This window comes from Phaseolus vulgaris, chromosome 1 (assembly GCF_000499845.2).
Source record: "Phaseolus vulgaris cultivar G19833 chromosome 1, P. vulgaris v2.0, whole genome shotgun sequence".
Classification (NCBI taxonomy): domain Eukaryota; kingdom Viridiplantae; phylum Streptophyta; class Magnoliopsida; order Fabales; family Fabaceae; genus Phaseolus; species Phaseolus vulgaris.
The window spans coordinates 19941729-19962375 of NC_023759.2; the positions used below are offsets into that span (position 1 = coordinate 19941729).

At 50.1% G+C, this 20647-nt stretch overlaps 1 protein-coding gene across 1 annotated transcript; it reads left to right on the forward strand.

Annotated features, from left to right (window-relative positions):
• Nucleotides 1-6597: 6597 nt before the first annotated feature.
• LOC137815649 (uncharacterized) lies at nucleotides 6598-8226 on the forward strand. Its single transcript, XM_068618763.1, has 3 exons — nucleotides 6598-7351; nucleotides 7512-8095; nucleotides 8212-8226. The coding sequence occupies exons 1-3, from the start codon at nucleotides 6598-6600 to the stop codon at nucleotides 8224-8226; spliced, it is 1353 nt and encodes a 450-aa protein (XP_068474864.1).
• The last annotated feature ends 12421 nt before the right edge of the window (nucleotides 8227-20647 follow it).

Sequence of the window (20647 nt, forward strand, 5' to 3'; positions counted from 1 at the left end):
GCGAGAGTGAAGGCCGAAGCAGTAAAGAGAAGAATTGAGCGAAGGTACAACTTTAAGGTAATGTCAAGGAAGTTTAGAAGTGGCGATCTAGTAATGAGGAAGGCCCATTAGTATGAGATGCAGAACAAGTTATCGCCTAAGTGGACGGGACCGTTCAGAATAACCGAGGTGCTCGGGAATGGCGCCTGCCGCTTGGAGACGTTAGAAGGAGGGGCGATTCCTCGCACTTGGAACGCCACACATCTCAAGTTGTATTACAGTTAAAGCCTTGTAAGTAAAGACGAACATGAAGAGATTGGAATAGTTTTTGTTAAAACAATTTCAAGGGGGCACTCTTTTTTCCCTAAGGAGGGTTTTTAATGAGGCCACTCAATAAAGAAGAGTTTTTGAAGTTTAAAGGTTCTAAGTTTGCATGCTTATTGCTTTGAAAGTTTTAGAAAAAAGACCTTATCACTCGTACGTGATCTAGGGCAACATTAAAGTCATATTGCATGCTTCAATAGTTAAAAGTTTTAAAGTCCCCATCGTTTTTCGACGATCGGTGGCAATAGTTAAAGGTTTTGAAGTCCCCGTCATTTTTCGGCGATTCGTGGCAGTAGTTAAAAGTTTTAGAGACCTCATCATCTTTCGGCGATCGGAGGTACCAGTAGTGCAAAAAGCCCTCAATGCTATCGTGCATTTTGAGGCAAAAGAAGAAGTCCTCCTCGCCCTTGAGCGAGTGCAGGCGAGAAAAAGAAGAATTCTTCCTCGCCCTTGAGCGAGCGCAGGCGAGAAAGAGAAGAAGTCCTCCTCGCCCTTGAGCGAGTGCAGGCGAGAAAGAGAAGAAGTCCTCCTCGCCTTTGAGCGAGTGAAGGCAAGATTAAAAGTCCTCAGTGCATCCAGGGGGAGGAGATGTACACCCTGGGCAAGTTGAGGCACCAGAGAAAGTCCTTCTCACCTCAGAGTGAGTTCAGGCAAGATGAAACTGAAAGGTCAGGGGTGTTCGTGACCTTAAACGGCGGGAAGGGAAGGTCGATGGAAAACGCCTTTTCCCCTTTAAGAGAAACATCAATATTGACCCAGTAAGACCAGATAAAGCTTCCATGCTTGCGGGCGGTGTGAAGATAGATAAAATCCTTCTCGTCTTGAACGAGTTCAGGTACGGCGTGAAGGGTGGAAGAAGATAAAGGATAATAGAGGTAGGTTCGAAGAGAACACCTCACTATCCAGATCATTGTTCTAAACCTCAGGGAGGTAGAGAAGGATCTGAAAGGCGCCTTTGCCCCCAGATGAGGGAACAATTATCAAGTTATGCAAAGAAGAAAAGTAACATCGTCGAAACCCTATGGCGTGAAGGTTGAGACAGTGAAGGGGTTGTACGGCGAGTGCCAGATCAGAAGAGTTCCAGGCGTTGACAGAAGTAGGGGGCACTTCACTTGGCAGATTAAGTAAACTGTATTTTAATACTAGTTTGAGTTAAAACCTGCTGCCTAGTAAGTGATTTTATGTTAAGGTTTGTTACCTTAAGTTCACAAGTTTTATTGAATGCCATTGCCGAAGAGTTGATAGCTGCTCAAATTTACTTTGAGTTAACAACTCGCTAAGTTTGTTATAAGTTTAGCAATTTGCTCGAGTTAGAAGCGGTATGTGGAGTGTTAAGTTCAAGTATTGTTGAGTTCATGCAGTTGAGTAAGTTTCGCCAATTATGTTAGTTAAACCAGTTGATTGCGCAGCAGATAAATTAGAAGATTATATATATATATATATATATATATATGCATATATGTGCACATGAGCATCGAACAGTTCGAACAAAATGAAAATTATTACAAAACAAGGTAAAGCATAAGAGTTTTCAAGGAGATAAGTCAATCGGGGGCACGATCTTGCCGTCCACCACCTCGTTGTACACTGAGAACTCAGAAAGATCGAGGTCAGGATATTTGCAAGCAAACTGCTCCAAAGCAGCGCCAAAGCCGGAAGTTAGAACCTGGGCAGCCTCAAGCTGAAGCTCGTCGATCTTCGTCTTGAACCCACTGTTCTCTTCACGAACCTGGGTGACTTCAAGCTCGAGCTCGTCGGCCTTCTTCTTGAGCCCGCTGTTCTCCTCGCGAACTCGAGCAAGCTCAGCAGCAGTTTCACTAAGTTCCTGGGAGGCCTTATCCCGATCTTGCTCAACCTTTCCTAGAAGGGTCTCTCTCTCGATTGACCTCTTCTCCAGGTTGGCCATCTTCTGAGCGTCAGTCTTCTTTGCCTCCTCCAGCGCGGCAATCTTTTCCATCAGAGGGACGATCTTGCTCTCCAGCTCGACGGCGTCTTGGAGTTTGTCGTGAAGCTTCTTGCGCAGCTCTTTGTTGTCTTGTCACACGCTCTGGAGCTTGTCCTTGAGGGCGTTTTCAACTCGTGAAAACTCCAAGCCTTGCATCATCATATCGCACTTGGTCTTTTCGGCTTCAGCTTTCGCGGTGCTTGCCATCTCCTGGTTGACCCGATTGTCGAGCTCAAACTTCTCCAAGGAGTCTTTGAGCCCTTCGCTGACGATTTGGGGAAGACAATCGTCAACCATGGCACTTAGGCGCACGGTGAAGGACTTCAAAGCATCTTGAAGAGCGGCTGGGAAGCCTGAGGTTGCTGGTGGAGGCGAAGGTTGGTGTTCACCACCACCCTCGCAAGGTTGGACGGCGGGGGGAGCTTCGAGGCGTGGTGGTGAGGCAGGCAGCTTCTCGACAGCCTGTGAGGAGGCTTGCGTATCAGCAAGTTGCTCAGGAGCGGCCTCAGCAATTGAAGCGTTTGAAACGAGAACATCCCCAATGGACTCGAATGGTGTGGAGGCGCTGGGGGGTTCTCGATGAAGTTTGGAGCGGCGCTCTCAATTGCTGGGGGCTCGGTCACCGCCACCCTTTTCCTTTTGCTGATTAGCCCGTCCTCGGTGCTTTCATCTGCCTCTTCGTTAGATACTGCCCTGGGGCTTTCCTTTTGGCTTTCTTAAGAGGTAGTTTTTTGCGTTGGGGGGCTGGAAGAGCGGCAGCAGCGGGTGTACCAACTGGTGGGGATTGGCCCTGGGCGGCGGCGATCTCCGCAACAGAATTCGGGATCGTTTGAGAGCCCGCCGCAAGTTTATGGGACCTAGCTATGGCGCGTAGCTCAGCCATCCTATCTTGTCCCAGCATTGTATCTGCAAAGGGGGCCAGCAAGTTATCAACTAGCACAGAGAATTGACAGGTAATAATGCATGAAGGAGCTTGAAACCATGTGCGAAGTAGAACAGCAACATCAAAGTAGGAATGAGGAAATGCAAAGTCAAGCTAGGGAAACTTGGAAGCTTAGGGGCAAACCTATGTGAAAGTCCAATTGATATTAGTTTTGTTATCACGTACTTGGAGGTTGTTCCTGGTTGTGTGGTTCTTGAATCTGGAACTGGTAGCGGATCTTTGACCACCTCACTTGCAAAAGCAGTTGTTCCTTCAGGACACGTCAATACCTTTGATTTCCATGAACAAAGGGCCGAATCAGCTAGGTAGGAAATAAGGAAAAAATAGTGTGTTTTCCATATAGAAATTGACATAATATGATGTTTGGTATTAATATATTTGCATGTTTCTTTCGCTTGCTTCTTCTGGTTTTCTTCTATGGATCTATTTTCCGCTATCATCCAGAATGGTGTGCTAACTTGTAATTAGATCATAACAAATAAAACATTACTTTAGCCATGGATGAAATTTAAACTCGTTTAATTAGCTTTGCACTGTGGTTTAATCATTCTCATGAATTTTGGGCAAGATATTGATCAAATAGTTTGTAGTTCGTAATTGAAGATGTTGTCTTCTAATTCTACTTGATATATCGGTACTCTGCTATGCTCTTAGACCATACAATGATTCCTGTCAGCAGGATCTAGCTTTATAGGATGCCTACCCTGAAACCAATCTATAGTTTTTCCCTGTAAATTACTCTCTTCTTTTGCCCTGTAAATTAGCCCTACTAATTGAGAAAATATATGGAATATAGTAAAAAAACAATTCCTACAACATTGTCATATATTTATTAGTTTACACTAATGCAAATTTAGTGTTAGTAATCTAATTTTAAATACAATAAAACCAAGCATATAAAATTGAAACCTATGCTACAGCTTAAAACTAATGAAGCAGATATTGAAGTAACAATAACATATGTATTCAGCTACTTAAGTTCTACATCGAGAACCTAAAAGAAGACAAAATTATAAGAGAAGGTACCTACCTCAACTTTGGGGCTGTGGAGAAGGACATGGTCCTGCGAGAATCCAACAGAATCGAAAAACTGGGGAAACAGTTTCTTGGAGAAAAGCATGCACAGAGTCAACAACCTCAATAGTTTCTCTAAGTCAGCAACAACTTCAGGGCCCTTCAACTCCACACAACCGCTTCCACTATACACACTCGCAACTGCATCACCCTGCAAGTGTTTCCAGTTTCAAACCCAAAATTGAGTCGACCTATTTGCGCATGAAGGAATTGATACCGAAGGCCAAATCTGCGATTGGCCATTTCCCAATAGTCTCGGAGTAAGTGAACCTCAGCGTCTCCTACAACGTCACGATCGATTCGAACAGATTCGCTGGCTTCGCCCTCAAGGTCCGCGCTCTCGACCATTCCTCTTCGGCCTTCTTCCTTCACCTGAATAAAAGGTACAGAGTCACCGCCGTTCCGGCAGCCGTCGCCATAGCGCCTGCGGTCATGGAATCGGCAGAGAAGAAGAATGTGCACAAAAAGGTTTGGGGGACGAGAAGGAAAATGAAGACATAAATTGGGGTTTGGAATATGGTTTGAGTGTGTGAAACAGAAACGTAAGAGAGGACCAAGAGAGAAATTATTATTATTATTATTATTACCGACAGAAAGAAAATCGGTGACTAAATAAAAACATATTTGGTGGTTGTTTTGGTGATAAAAACAAACAATTATATTTAGCGACCGAAAAAAAATCGGTGGCTAAAAATAAACATATTCGGTGACTGATTTGGTGACAAAAATAAACAATTACATTTAGCGACCGAAAGAAAATCGGTGGGTAAAAAATAAACATATTTGGTGGCGGATTCGGTGGCTGAAATAAGTAATTACATTTAGCGACCGAAATAAAATCGGTGACTAAAAAATAAACATATTTGGTAGCTGATTCGGTGACTGAAATAAGTAATTACATTTAGCGACCGAAATAAAATCTGTGGCTAAAAAATAAACATTGTTTGGTCGCTAATTCGGTCGCAGATATATTTTTTCCAGTTTATTCGAAACAGCCACCACTTGAGAGACCGATGGTTTTGTCACTCTCATTTTCCGTCGCTGAGTCGGTCGCCAAACTTACGAACATCATTAACAATTCATTTGGTCGCTATTTTGGTTGCAAATTTGATGCTGAAGGTATTTAGTGGCTATTTTGGTCGCAAATTGCGACCACTCACTTTCGGTCGCTGAATTTGGTGACTAAATTATTATTTTCTTGTAGTGGCCTAGGTGAGGCTTCGCCTGGTGTAGGCGTCGCCAAGGTTAAGGCATCGACGGTGCCACCCCCCGATACCCATGGGAAGGAAAGACCGTGGAGGGGGTGACACCGTGAGAGGCATCAGTACCTCAGAACAGTAATGAAGAGAAGAGAAAGGTGGCTTCAAGGCCATAGTTCTAGTACCAGTAGGGGGTAGCCTGATTCGTGAAGTACCCATGCCACCGCTTGGAGACCCTGGGACAGATACGACCCATGAGAGAGCCACACCCAGGGGAGAACCACGTGCATGGTGCGAGAGAAAGGTAGATACACCTCCAGGGCGAATGACTATAGGTTGGGGCGCATGAGTTGGAACCCAGAAAGTCACCCCTTGCGCAGATGCACTCCAAGAAGGAGGACTTACACGATGGATTATCCCTAAGTTGGGTTACGATGTTGTAAGGCACTCCACGAAGAGTAGCGATCAAGTCAGAAGAACACATAGCAGAGAGCATTGAAACATCAAGGTATATCAGTTTCCCTGAAAGTTTGCTAAGGTACGCATTAATTTAGTTTACGTTTTGAACGCTTTAAAGCACTTTAAATGTTTTAAATGCCTTAAACGCTTTAAACGTGTTGAACGTTTTTATACGCTTTAAATGCTGGAGGTGTTTAAAAGGGGCTTTAGACGTTTGAGAGAAGGATCCGAGTTTTGACCTAATTCTCGCAGTTTTACACAGAGAAACCCTAGTTGTCTGGTTGGCGCACCCACCGTACGCACAGGCAGTTAGGGCAGAAAACACTAGTTGTTCAGTTACCCAGTTTTTGGACCACCTTCAGAACATCCAGTCACGGTGTTCCGATACGGAGGTGCGTCCCTTTGATGTTTCTCGCTAGCTGACTTGATCGTCGGAGTGCAAACGGCCGTGAGGGCGCCCCTTTGTCCACTTCTTTTCAGGTACTCACAAAAGGAGCATAACGAAGGTGCCCTAGCTCGCGAGGACAAGCCACGCACAAAGACGCATCCGGTCAACCGACGGGAACATTTGCCGCCCACCGTGGGGCCGATTTAAAACTTCAGTCCCATCACAAGTACAGTCCACGAGTTCCAGTTCCCAAGTTGCACGACAGTCGGGAAGGTCTCCATAAAAAATGAGACCCGCACGCGATAGGAGTGAAGAGATGACCATGCAGCAGCTCATGGGTATGATGCAGGAATTGCAAGAGGCAATGGCAGCCTCAAGAGTGGAGCAAGAGCGCATGCAAGCGGAGCTCATGGCATCTCAAACGAGAAATGATGAGCTCCACCGCACAAACGAGGAGTTGCGCCGCGGATGGCGCGACGTAGACGAGCCTGAGCTTGTCACTCCACAGAGAGAATTCTCGACGCCGTTCTCACAGACGATTCTGGAGACGAGGATCCCCAACACATTCACGGGGCCCAAGGTAACGTTCACAGGGATGGAGGACCCTGAGGCGCATCTCAGTGTGTTCCACACGCAGATGATGCTGGTTGGAGGCTCCGATGTCGTAAGGTGCAAGCTCTTCATGAGCACCTTGATAGGGATGGCCATGGACTGGTTCATCAGCCTCCTAGAAGGCCATATCACGTCTTTCGCACAGCTTTCACAGTTGTTCAGAGAGCAGTATCTAGCCAACAGGGCTCCACCGCCTGTTTTGTACAACCTGTTTGACTTGAAGCAATATCAAGGTGAGACCTTGAAGGAGTACATAAATCGTTTTGGGGCGCAGGTGGTGAAGGTTGGCACCACAGAGGAACCAATGATTGTGTATGCGTTCAGAAAGGGGGTGTGCCCTGGGCCTTTCTGCGAGTCAATCATCCGCAACCGCCCCAAAACTTTTGCTGAAATAAGGCGTCGTGCAGTAGAACACATCGCCTCTGAGGGTGAGGTATACGAGAAGCAGAACTATCGCGCCCCTACGAGGGAAGGAGGCCCCAGCCCAGGGGTCGAGTGGAAGGGAACGGCCAGCAAGGGAAGGGAATAGACCGCTGAGGCACAACTTTGTGGTGGAACTAAAAGACCTCATTGTTGTGCTCAACATAGCTGACAGGCTTAAGCCACCAGCGAAGTCTGATAAGGTGTTGGGACCTCGCAAAGAGTTGTGGTGCGCGTTCCATGAGGCGTTTGGGCACCACATCAACAACTGCTTGGCGCTGGGCTACCAGTTGGATGAGCTCGTGAAAAACGGGTTCCTAAAAGATTACCTTGCTGGGTCCACTGAGACCACAGCCCTAACAGTGCCTGAGGAGAATCAAGCACACGACATACTGATCCATGGAGAAGTACACACAATTTCTGGTGGCTTTTCTGGAGGAGGGCCCACTGCCTCCCAGCGTAAGAAATATGTGAGGTCAGTAAGCTTGGGTGTTGAGGAATTTTCGGATGACCCATGGGAGTCAGACCTCGTTTTCACAAGGGCTGACCTACGGGATGTCGTCCCGCATGACAATGACCCCGTGGTCATTTCGGTCATCACAGCTGGAAGGAAAGTACATAGGGTTCTCGTCGACCAGGGCAGCTCCGCTAATGTCATGTTTTGGTCGACCTACAACAAGTTACAGTTATCCCCTGATTTATTGAGACCCTACACCGGATGCCTGTATGGATTCGCAGACAACCCAGTTGAGGTACGTGGCTATCTAGAACTGAGGACAACGTTTACCGACGAAGCGGCGTCACGTACCGAGAGCATTCGGTACTTAGTTGTAAACGCCAATTCGGCCTACAACATCCTGTTGGGCAGACCAACACTGAATAGGCTAAGGGCAGTGTCCTCCACTTGCCATATGAAGATGAAGTTTCCAGATCTGAGGGGCAAGGTGATTGTGATCAAGTCTGACCAGGAAGAAGCCCGAAGGTGCTATGAGAATAGTTTAAAGATGAAGAGGGGGGTGTTTGGGTATGGGAGCGCCCCTCTAGTACAAAGGGCGATGCTTAGGGAAGCACGTGTAGTTTTAGAGCCCTCTTTAGTTACAAGTCAGTATGAAATACACAGCTGTAAAGGGGACGCTCTTTTACCTTTTCGGGGGTTTTTTAATGAGGTCACCCCAGTAAAAAGGGAAATTCAAGTAAAACTTTGTTTCAGTTTTTCCCTCCCACACGATATAAGAGCAAAGATTAAGAAACAAAAGACAAAGACAAGGAGTCGCCGAGAAAAGGCGTCGCCAAGATAAGGCGTTGCCCAGGCAAGGAGTCACCAAGAAGAGGCGTCGCCAAAATAAGTCGTCGCCCAGACAAGCATCCGCCAAGAAAAGGCGTCGTCAAGATAAGGCGTCGCCAGGCGTAGGCGTCGCCAAGTTGAGACATTGCCAGATAAGGGAGCTAACGAAAAAATCAAAGCAAGTAAAGGGAGTACATACTCGTGTTCAGGGATCAAAGATAACAGGTATGTTTAGTATGAGTTGAAATCTGGGAGCCTAGTCCTTGAGCAGGGGTTAAGGGATTCCTTCGGGACACCCCTTCCTCAGGTGTGAATAACTAGCCCCAGTGTTAGATGTTTGATAGAAGTTAAAATCCGGGAGCCTAGTCCTTGAGCAAGGGTTAAGGGATTCCTTCGGGACGCCCCCTCCTCAAGTATGAATAGCTAGCCTCGGTGTCATATGCTTGATAGAAGTTAAAATCTGGGTACCTAGTCCCTAGGCAGGGGTTAAGGGATTCCTTCGGGACGCCCCCTCCTCAGGTATGAATAGCTAGCCCCGGTGCCTAGCGTTTAGACGCTTCGCCTTGGTGTTTTTAGACACCCTGAGGACGACACAGCGCTGCTGTAGTAGGCCTCTCCTCAGGTGTGGGCCCCAAGCGCAAAGAGAGAAGGGCTAAGTTGCCTTGGTGTTTTAGACACTCCATGGACGATACGGCGCTGTTGTACAGGCCTCTCCATGGGCGTGGGCACCGGAGTGCGAATTTTTGCCCCAGGTGTTTGGACACACTGAGGACACCCAGTGCAGGTGAGATAAGCCCTCCACGCCCTTGAGCGATGTTGAGGCCATAGAACAGATAAGTCCTCCTCGCTTTCGAGCGACGTTGAGGCACCAGAGATGAACAGATAAAGTCCTCCCTCGCCCTCGAGCGATGTCGAGGCCCTAGATGAACAAATACGCCCTCTACGCCTTTGAGTGATGTTGAGGCCATAGAAGAGATCAAATCCTCCTTTGCCTTTGGGCAACGACGAGGCAGGCGACGCCTTCATGAAGAAGATCCCTCGCAGATACGAAGGCCAAGTGGAGTCTAAGTGAAAGATCGGGGGAGAGTATGCATCGCGACTCAGAAGGGAAGAGTAAGAGAGAAGGTCGCATGCTACCTAAAAGAGTCATAATCAAAGCGTTGAAGAAATGTAGGGGTGATAACGCATTCCAGATAGTAAAGAAAGCAGGAGCGGATGAAAAAGAAAGAGAATCTAAAAGTACACAAGTATGTAAAGACAAGTTTGAATAAGCATTCAAGCAAAATCAAGAGTTATAATTACAGATAAGTACAAATAATGTTTGTTGCTATTACAGAAAGAGGCTATTCCTCAGAGGCCTCCAAAGGCACAATTTTTCCGTCAACCACTTCATTCAGAGGGCTGCACCCAGAGACGTCGATGCCAGGGTTGGCACAGGCCGCTTGGGCAAGAGCCTCTGCGAACCCATCGGCGAACCCAGTGGCAGCCTCTTCGTTCATCTTTTCCTCTGCAGCCTTGAAGTTTGCTGCCCGAGTGGTCATCTCTTGTTTTTTGGAGGCCAAAGCAGCCATCAACTCTTGGACTTTGGCTTGGAGGGTGGCCTTCTCAGCGGCTAGCCGGGAGCATTCACTAGTCTTTTCCTCGAGCGCAGCTTCGGTTTTCCCCAATGTTTGCTCCCGATCAATGCACTGGTTCTCATGTTTCTTCTGCGCCTTAGAGGTCTTGGCTGCCTCCTCAAGATCGACGATTTTTACTCGGAGGGGCACCACCTGATTGAGGAGCTCAGCATTGGCTTGCGACACCTCATGCAGCCGCTTATTGTCCTCCTCCTTCGCCTTCTGCGCCACCCTCAGAGAAGTCTTGTAGGCATCCTCTTGACGCCTCCAGTGGGTGGCCAACCTCTTCTTTTCCTCTTTCAGAGAGGCGACCTCTTTCTCCAGCATTTGGAAAGCAGAGGACTCGACAGCTTTGGCCCTGGCCTGCGTATGCTAGGTGTGGACACAAGACATGAAGGCACCCATGTAATAATAAAGGCTTTTCTTCTGGGGCCCTTCAGCCTGGCCGCGCGGGGACGTCCGACCCAGGAAACCCCTCAGCGAATCTTTCATTGGGAGGGGGAGTTCTGGGGCAGGTGGTGGAACAGAAGTGGGCTCGGGCCCAGTCCCACCCTCCAAGGCCATTGGTTAAGGGGGTGAGTTGGCACTTGGAGGGTTCTCCCTAAGAGAGTCAGCCCCATGTGAGGAGGAAGTGGCAGAGGCGACTGTCTGAGGGGCATGCTGGGTTGTCCTTTGTCGCTTGAAGACTTGCCCCTCAGCAGAGTCTTCATCATCGTCGGAGGGCACCACCACTACCCCTTTCCCTTTGTCAAGGGGGGCTGATGAAGTAGCAGCTTCGACCAGCGCAAGGGGCATGGCCGCGACGGGAGGGGGTGAGTTTGGAGGTTGATCGGGAGAGAGTTGTGTTGGTGGAGTTGATGGCGTTGGAAGGTGTTGAGGGCAAGAGTTGGGGGAAGCAGGGGCGGTCGTAGAAGTTGGAGGTGTGGAATCTCCAACCCCTTGTGAGGAAGCCCTGCCCTTGGACTTCAGAATTTGAGCAAGCCTCAACCTGCGTTGCTTGTCCATTTTTGAACCTGCACCAAGAAGATAAAGCAGTAGGGGTCAGGCACAAGTTAAGAACTATACAAAGAAAGCAGATAAGTCATACACAAAGAAAGAACAAGCAAGGGCAGTGAATAGACGGCTATGAGGGAGGCTCTCATACTTATGTATTTTGCGAGGGCCTCGGCGTTGTGTTCAAGAATTATTAAGGTGGAGGTGTTGAAGGCCCCCGCGCTGGCCAGTATTTGGCAAGCCTCTCGATCAGTCGAGGGCAGCTCGTCAAGAGATATGGGTTTCGTGTGCTTCACTTCCTTCACCCAATATAGGGGGAAACCATCAAGGGCGGTGGGGTCGAAGTCAGAACAACACACCTTGAAGAATTTGCCCTTCCACCCCTTGAAGGACTGTTGGAATAGAGTCAGGAGAACCCTTCTAGATATGCCGCTAAGGCTTACCCAGAGGCTCTTCCCCTACTTCTTCACCTCGAAGAAATGGAGAAAGATCTCGACGGAGGGGGCGTGTCCGAAGAACCCGCACAAAATGTCAAAAGCCTTGACGAAGGGCCAGCCGTTAGGGTGTAGCTGGGCTGGGGCGACGTTGATTTCGGTCAGAAGTTCTCTTTCAAACCTAGAGAAGGGTAGGCGCATCCCTATGCGTTTGAAGACCACCTGATAGAAGTAAAAGAAGGGGACTCCATTATTGGCCCGTTCGTCCCCACATACAGGCTCCCCTAGAGTACAAGGGAGCACTGATATGTCTTCGTCGTTCCTTTTCACGAAGGTACGATGGTCGTAGGTGCTCGACTCTCCTACGTGATCCCTTCAGGCTTTTGAGGAGACCAGGCTCGAGTACTCGTCGAGCAGCTCGTCAGGGGCCCAAGGGTAAAGGGCCCTGTAGTTAATTTTTGGGGGTGCGGGGTTGGACGTCATTTTTGTACGCGCCATAGTTTGATGAGAAGAGCTGAAGAATAAATAAGAGGAAGGGCTCAGCGAATGAGGTTAAGGCAGAAAGGGGAAGAGAAACCCTAGAAAAACCCTACCCAGAAATCCAGAAAAGAGGAAAGAATGAAGAAAGCAGAGGAAAGGGGAAGAACACAGAAATGCAGAAGAAATAAACAGGCCCAGGCAGTTATATCATTACGAAAGTTAAAGGGAGAGCCATTGAACGAGAAAAATCATACCTTTTAAGTGTCTGGGTATTTGAAGATCGAAAGCGCGAGAGAGAACGAAGGTTGTAGAGAGAGTTTGGGAAGATGAATAATGGAGAGAATGCGAAGAGTGAATGAAACAGTGGTTAGGAGCGCGCGTTTTTGAAAGATGTAACGTTAACTTGAGGAGCGCGAGAGGCACTAAGTGATGGCCGTGCGATCAAGCCACGTGTTAAGAGATTAAAGCATAACATAAAGTGTCACATCCTCAACACAGAGAATATCGCGTCCGACGCTCAGAAAGCGTCACGTCAAATGTACAAAGAAGTGTCACGTCAGCAGGAATGCCACGTGGATGCGAGGGCGAGGCCTTAGTCCTTTTGCTGAAACAAGTGTCAGCTCAAGACTGGGGGGCTTGTGTATCGTCCCGTCCCCGGACGTTGACCAAAGTCAAAGTCAAAGTCAACATATGTTAAGGCCCCTCAAGGGGGCCCAAGGGAAAAAAGTCAACAGGTTGACCGCTGAAGGCGTTGCCAAGGTGAGGCGTCGTCAGGTGAGGCGTCGCCAAGATGAGGCGTCGTCAGGATGAGGCGTCGCCTGGTGTAGGCGTCGCCAAGGTTAAGGCATCGACGGTGCCACCCCCGATACCCATGGGAAGGAAAGACCGTGGAGGGGGTGACACCGTGAGAGGCCTCAGTACCTCAGAACAGTAATGAAGAGAAGAGAAAGGTCGCTTCAAGGCCATAGTTCTAGTACCAGTAGGGGGTAGCCTGACTCGTGAAGTACCCATGCCACCGTTGGGAGACCCTAGGACAGATACTTTACCACCCTGGTGGTCGGGTATGATGACGTGGCACCCTGCTACAGTATAGGCGTGTTGACAAGGCGCCAGGTTGGCAGTTAGGAAGGAAGTCGGGAGGCACGTGTAGTCGCCGATTGTTAAGTTGGCGTGTTCCGATCTCCAGCTTATCAGAATAGGCGATCGCCAGGCTGAGGATGAAGTCGCCAGATGCAGACTCAGGCGACCAAGCAGTCGGAGATCGCCAGAACCAGCACATCGCCGAAGATGAAGGAGAAGCAGATTATGAAGGCGGCCGGCGAGACCACAGGGAAGGTGTATGAAGGCCCTAACTCGCCAGTTTCAGTAAAGATTGCACTCTTAAGTTTGCTATGCACTGGGCAGTACCATGCATACGTAACTTAGTCAGAATGAGAGTAGAAGCAGCGCCAAGTCAGGGAGCCTCCAGATGATGGCACGTGTGCAGTTGGATACGAGCCACGTGTCCAAATCTGTAACTGCCAGGAGAGAGAAAATCACCAGGTATATAAGAGCTCTTAACGGACTTTCTGAGGTACGCACGTTCAGTTCATACACTTTACGCTTGCGAGAGACAGAGCTGTTGTGAGAGAGAGTTTTTGCACGGTTCTAGCTCTTAGTATTTGGTGATACCGTCACTGACTTGAGCGTCGGAGTGCGATCGGCCGTAGCGGCGCCGTGTCGTTTCTTTGCAGGTTCTTGAAGTAGATCCAGAGGAGGAATGAAGGTGATAAGCGGTGCGCACGTCGATCCTTTGACGAGGCATTCTCCAGCGCTCCGGTCAACAGGCAGGATCATCAGGCGCCCACCGTGGGGCCGTGTAAAACGTGCTCCCATCCACAGCGTGAGCTCGTGGAAGTTTTCGAGGTTTTCTGCGCGGTTGTGTGCTGGTGCAACCGTCGGGTGCAGTTTCTTTGAGTTTCGTTCGGTGAGTTCGTGTTTTGTACCGTTTGTTTTGCTTTCAATCGGTGGAGTGAGGTCTTTTGTTGCTTTCGCGCAATCTGTCTGGTGGAAGTTCGAGTTCTTTTGTGGTTTTCTGCGAAGGTTTGCGGCGTTCTTGGGTTCTTGCGCAGTTTCTTGAGTTTTCTCCGATTGATCGCTGTTTCGATCGTGTGAAAGTGTTGTTTGTTGTATTCTTGTGGTTCGCCGAAGTTAATGAGAAAGATGAGAAGCAATCGTTCCAGTCCCGTGGCTCCTGTCGCTGCTGAAGGCGACGCCGCCATGACCATGGCGCAGATGGCAGAAATGATGCGCTCGTTGCAGGCGACTGTGGAAGCCTCGCGCGTGGAGCAGACAAGGATACATGAGGACCTGGTCGCCTCTCGCGCCAGGAATGAGGAGCTCAGCAAGGTAGCTGAGGAGCTGCGTCGAGCTCTTCAGGAGCAGCAGGGACGTTCTTCTGCTGAAGAGGTGGCACCGTCGACGCCACCTCGTGTGTTCCCAATGCCTTTCGTTCAGGCGATTACCGACACGCCAATTCCCACGAGCGTGGTTCCGGTTAAAGCTGTTTTTACCGGCGTGGAGGATCCAGAGGCTCATCTGACCACGTTCCACACACAGATGATGCTGTCGGGAGGGTCGGACGTCGTGTACTGTAAGATGTTCGTGAGCACGCTCCAGGGAACGACGATGGAGTGGTTTGTGAGCCTGCCTAATGGCCACATAACTAATTTTCAACAATTCTCGAAAATCTTTGTCGAGCAGTATATTGTGAATAAGGCACCACCCAGGGTGTCCTGTGATCTGTTTGATATAAGGCAGTACCATGGGGAGTCCCTCAGAGACTACCTCAATCGCTTCGGAGCGCAGATGGTCAGATCGCCAGCCAAGGATGAAGAAATGTTGGTCTATGCCTTCAAGAAGGGCGTGCAGCCAGGGCCATTCTGTGAGGCCTTGATCAGGGCTCATCCAGCGACGTTTGCTGAAGTCAGGCGACTTGCGGTGGCCCACATCGCCGACGAGAGTGAAGTCGCCGAGAAGAGAGGCAGCGTGGCTCCCGCTAGGCCACGCGCCCAGACCAGGATCCAGCCACAGAGGGTGCTGGAAACGGCCGCAGCGGCCAGAAAAGACCAAAGGACTCGCTATCCTTACGATAGGAGAAATAAGGGAAGAAGCCAAGCGCGCCAACCGCCAGCACGCCAACAACCAGCACGCCGAGAGTACAATCGCCCGCCTAAGCACAAATTCGTCATGGGACTAGCGGACCTGATCGCTATCCCTAACATATCTGCTAGGTTGAAGGCGCCCGAGAAGGTGGGCAACAAGGTGCTGGGGTCAAAGCCGGACGTTTGGTGCGAGTTCCACCAGTGCTTTGGCCACAACCTGGACTCGTGTTTATCTTTAGGATACCAGCTCGACGATCTGGTTAAGAGCGGGTTCCTAAACGACTATCTCCTAGACAGGAGGACTGGAGGAGCGTCGAGTTCCCAGCCAGCAGCTGGAGAAGCCCAACAACACGAGATGCCTATCCATGGGGAAATCCACACCATTGCAGGGGGTTTCTCAGGTGGTGGATGCACCGCATCGCAGAGGAAGAAGTATGCGCGATCGGTGATGTCAGTAGACATGTTTGAAGATCACTCGCCGGAAGTGGACATTACGTTCACCAAGCAGGATCTTCGGGACGTTGTGCCTCATGACAACGATCCCATTGTTATTTCGTTGATCACGGCGGGGAGGAAGGTCCACAGAGTTCTGGTGGAACAAGGAAGCTCGGCAGACGTGATGTTCTGGCCGACTTTCACGCAGCTGGAACTGCCCCTTGACCAGCTAAGGCCCTATGGAGGATGCCTGTATGGGTTCGCTGGCGACCAGGTGGAGGTCAGGGGGTACATTGAGCTCAGAACCACGTTTACAGATGAGGCTGGGTCGAGGACGGAGAAAATCAAGTACCTCATCGTAAACGCCCCCTCAGCGTATAATATCCTGTTGGGAAGGCCCACTCTTAACAGGATAGGCGCCATTCCATCGACTAGGCACATGAAGGTGAAGCTGCCGTCAATGGAAGGGGTGGTGATCACGATAAAGTCCGATCAGAAAGAAGCGAAAAGGTGCTATGAGAATAGCCTGAAAAATAAAAGATCAGTGAGCTATGTTACAACCACCCCACCTCCCGGTGTGAAGCCCAGACCGCCGGTAACAGAGGAGGCCGCCGGAAGGGATGTAGAGATGGTGGACGCAAAGCTGGGAGAGAGGAATGCTGGCCCGGAGGAGGAAGAGGCGCGGAATCGCCCCGAGGAAGCGAGAGAACTGGGAATCGCCAAGGCGGTTATCGCCAGAGAATCCAGGCCCAAACCCGTCGAGCAGTGGCTCGAAAAGGAGATCGGAGGGAAAATCTTCAAGCTGGGAAGATCTCTGGAAGTCGATCTTCAAGACCAGATCGCCAAGGTGATTGAGCGGCATCTGGACGCGTTCGCATGGTCCACCTCGGACATGCCCGGGATTGATCCCGACTTTCTGTGCCATCATCTGGCGATGGACAACATGGTGAGGCCAGTGCGACAAAGGAGAAGGAAATTCAACGAGGAGAGGAGGCAGGCGATCAGGGACGAGACCCAGAAACTCCTCGCTGCAGGCCACATCAGGGAAGTCCAGTACCCCGAATGGTTGGCGAATGTCGTGCTGGTGAAGAAGAGCAACGGGAAATGGCGCATGTGCGTTGATTTCACCGATCTGAATAAAGCCTGCCCAAAGGATTCATATCCTTTACCAAGCATTGATGCCCTGGTGGATAGCGCTGCAGGGTGCAAGCTGCTGAGCTTTCTGGATGCCTTCTCGGGCTATAATCAGATCAAGATGCATCCCATGGATGAAGGGAAAACAGCCTTCATGACGGAGAGGTCGTGCTACTGCTATAAGGTGATGCCGTTTGGGCTGAAGAACGCGGGGGCCACGTACCAGCGGTTGATGGATCGAGTACTTGCACCGATGCTGGGAAAGAACGTGCAAGCTTACGTCGATGACATGGTCGTGACCTCGCAGGAGAAAAGCAAGCACGTCGCAGACTTGGAAGAATTGTTCACGACAATCGCCAAGTTCAAGTTGAAGCTCAACCCGGAGAAATGCATTTTCGGCGTGGAGGCTGGAAAATTTTTGGGCTTTCTATTGACCGAAAGAGGAATAGAAGCTAACCCGGACAAGTGTGCCGCCATCTTGGCGATGAGAAGCCCGGCTACGGTCAAAGAAGTCCAGCAGCTAACAGGTCGGATGGCGGCCCTATCTCGCTTCGTGTCAGCTAGCGGAGAGAAGGGGCATCCCTATTTTCAATGTCTGCGGCGCAATAACAAGTTCGCTTGGACGAAAGAATGCGAGGAAGCTTTCGTCAAGCTGAAGGAATACCTGGCGAGCCCACCGGTTCTGTGCAAACCACTGGCGGGAATCCCTCTCAGGTTGTACTTCGCTGTGACTGAGAGGGCGGTGAGTGCGGTGCTCGCCCAGGATCAAGATCAGGCTCAGAAGCCTATTTATTTTGTGAGCAAGGTGCTGCAGGGCCCAGAAACGAGATATCAGGCCCTGGAAAAGGCTGCGCTGGCTGTGGTGTTTTCGGCGAGGAGGTTGCGCCACTACTTCCACAGCTTCACAATACTCGTGATGACTGACCTGCCCATCCAGAAGGTCTTGAAGAAACCTGACGTTGCGGGAAGAATGGTGAAGTGGGCAGTGGAGTTGTCAGAATTTGACATTAAATATGAACCCCGAGGCCCGATCAAGGGGCAAATCTTTGCGGATTTTGTAGTCGAGCTCTCATCAGAGGCGACGCGGGTTGAAGGAGATGACTTCCGTTGGGTACTCTCGGTGGATGGATCGTCGAACCAGCAGGGTAGCGGTGCTGGAGTCATATTAGAAGGACCCAACGGCGTGCTGATCGAACAATCGTTGAGATTTGCCTTCAAAGCCAGCAACAATCAAGCAGAGTATGAGGCGCTGATCGCCGGGATTTTGCTGGCCAAGGAGATGGGAGCTAGGGTGCTAATGGCTAAGAGTGACTCGCTGCTAGTCACAGGGCAAGTAACGGGCGAGTTCCAGGCTAAAGATCCACAAATGGCGGCTTACTTGGCGTATGTGCAGGAATTGAAGAGTTCCTTTGCCTCTTTTGAAGTGGTACATGTGCCCCGAGAACAGAATGCCCGAGCTAACTTGCTTGCTAAGCTCGCCAGCTCAGGCAAGGGGGGTAGGCAGAGGACGGTGATTCAAGAAACTCTGAAGACGCCGAGGGCGTTTGTAGCAGATCACCTGGTCCTTCAGATAAGCAAGTCGACGGAGAGAGCAGCGAGAAGCCATAAGTCTTTGACGCAGGAAACTCTGAGATCGCCGAGAATCAGAGCATGCCGAGGGGAGAAGGTGGATGTGATGCAGGTCTGCGCCACCCATGAGCCAGACACTTGGATAACGCAATACAAGCGGTGCTTGGCGGATGGTCTCCTCCCGCTGGATCCAACAGAAGCCAGGAAGGTAAAGAAAAATTCTAGCAAATACACGTTGATTGATGGCGATTTGTACAGGTTTGGGTTCACTCACCCACTCCTGGAATGTATACACGGCGAGAAGTGCACGAGAATTATGGCAGAGCTCCACGAAGGAATATGTGGAAGTCACGTCGGGGGTCGAGCTCTGGCCGCGAGGACTCTCCGTGCAGGCTACTATTGGCCATCCATGAGAGAAGATTGCAAGAGGTATGCCCAGTGCTGTAAACAATGCCAGCAGCACGCCGATTGGCACAAGGCACCTCCCGAGGAGTTGAAGTCGATCTATAGCCCTTGGCCGTTTCATACTTGGGGAATCGTCATCCTGGGACCTTTCCCACTGGCGATCAGGCAAATGAAGTACTTGGTGGTGGCGATTGAGTATTTCACTAAGTGGATCGAAGCAGAACCAGTGGCCCAGATCACCGCCCACAAGATCGAAGGGTTTGTGTGGAAGAACATTGTGTGCCGGTTTGGAGTGCCTAAGCGCCTGGTGTCAGATAATGGGACGCAGTTTGCAAGCCACTTGTTGAAGAAGCTTTGTGAAGGGGTTGGAATTCAGCAAGTGTTTGCATCCGTCGAGCACCCTCAGACGAATGGCCAGGTGGAGTCAGCTAATCGGGTGTTGTTGAGAGGTTTGAAGAGAAGGCTTGAGAAAGCCAAGGGAAGTTGGGCTGAGGAGGTGCCCCGTATAGTCTGGGCGTACCACACCACCGAGCAGTCAGGAACCCATGAGACCCCGTTTAGCTTGGTCTATGGGTGCGACGCCATGATTCCGGTGGAGATCCAGGAGAGCTCGCCGAGATTCCAGAACTTCGTAGAGGAAGACTCGAATGAAGAGAGAAGGCTGAACCTGGATCTGCTAGATGAGGTCAGGGACGAGGCGAGGCTGAAGGCTGAGGCGGTGAAGAGAAGGGTCGAGCGAAGGTACAACTCAAAGGTGATGCCAAGGCAGTTTAAAGAAGGCGATCTGGTGTTGAGGAAGGCCCACCAGTACGAGATGGAGAATAAACTGTCACCCAAGTGGACTGGACCGTTCAGAATAACCGAGGCGCTCGGGAACGGGGCCTACCGCTTAGAGACGCTGGAAGGAGGAGCGATCCCTCGTACCTGGAACGCCACACATCTGAAGTTGTACTATAGTTGAGAGCTTTGTAAGTAAAGACAAACACAAATGTTATGTTACAATGTCTCTGTTAAAACAGTTTCAAGGGGGCACTCTTTTTTCCCTAAGGAGGGTTTTTAACGAGGCCACCCAATAAAAGAAGAGTTTTCGAAGTATAAGGTGTTTCCAGATTGCATATGTGCTATTTTCGAAAGTTTCGAAGAAAGACCTTGTCATTCGTACATGACTTAAGGCAAGAAAAGATATATCGCGTGCTTTCTAAAAAGTTTAAAGTCCTCATCGTCTTTCGGCGATTGGAGGCACCAGTTAAGTTTTAAAGTCCTCATCGTCTTTCGGCGATCGAAGGCACCAGATGAAAGACCTCAACGCCCTCGCGCGTTTTGAGGCAAGATGAAGTCCTCCTCGCCGTTGAGCGAGCGCAGGCGAGAAAGAGAAAGGTCCTCAGTGCATCCAGGGGGGAGGAGATGTACGCCCTGGGCAAGTTGAGGCACCATATAAAGTCCTTATCGCCGTTGTGCGAACTAAGGCCCATTAAAGACCTCCTCGCAGTTGAGCGAGTGCAGGCGAGAGAAAGAAAAGGTCCTCAGTGCATCCAGGGGGGAGGAGATGTACGCCCTGGGCAAGTTGAGGCACCATATAAAGTCCTTATCGCCGTTGTGCGAACTAAGGCCCATTAAAGACCTTCTCGCCGTTGAGTGAGTGCAGGCGAGAGAAAGAAAAGGTCCTCAGTGCATCCAGGGGGGGGGGAGATGTAAGTTGAGGCACCAGACAAAGTCCTTCTCGCCATTGAGCGAGTTAAGGCCATTTAAAGTCCTTCTCGCCGATGAGCAAGTTCAGGCGAGTGAAAGTCCTTCTCGCCGATGAGCGAGT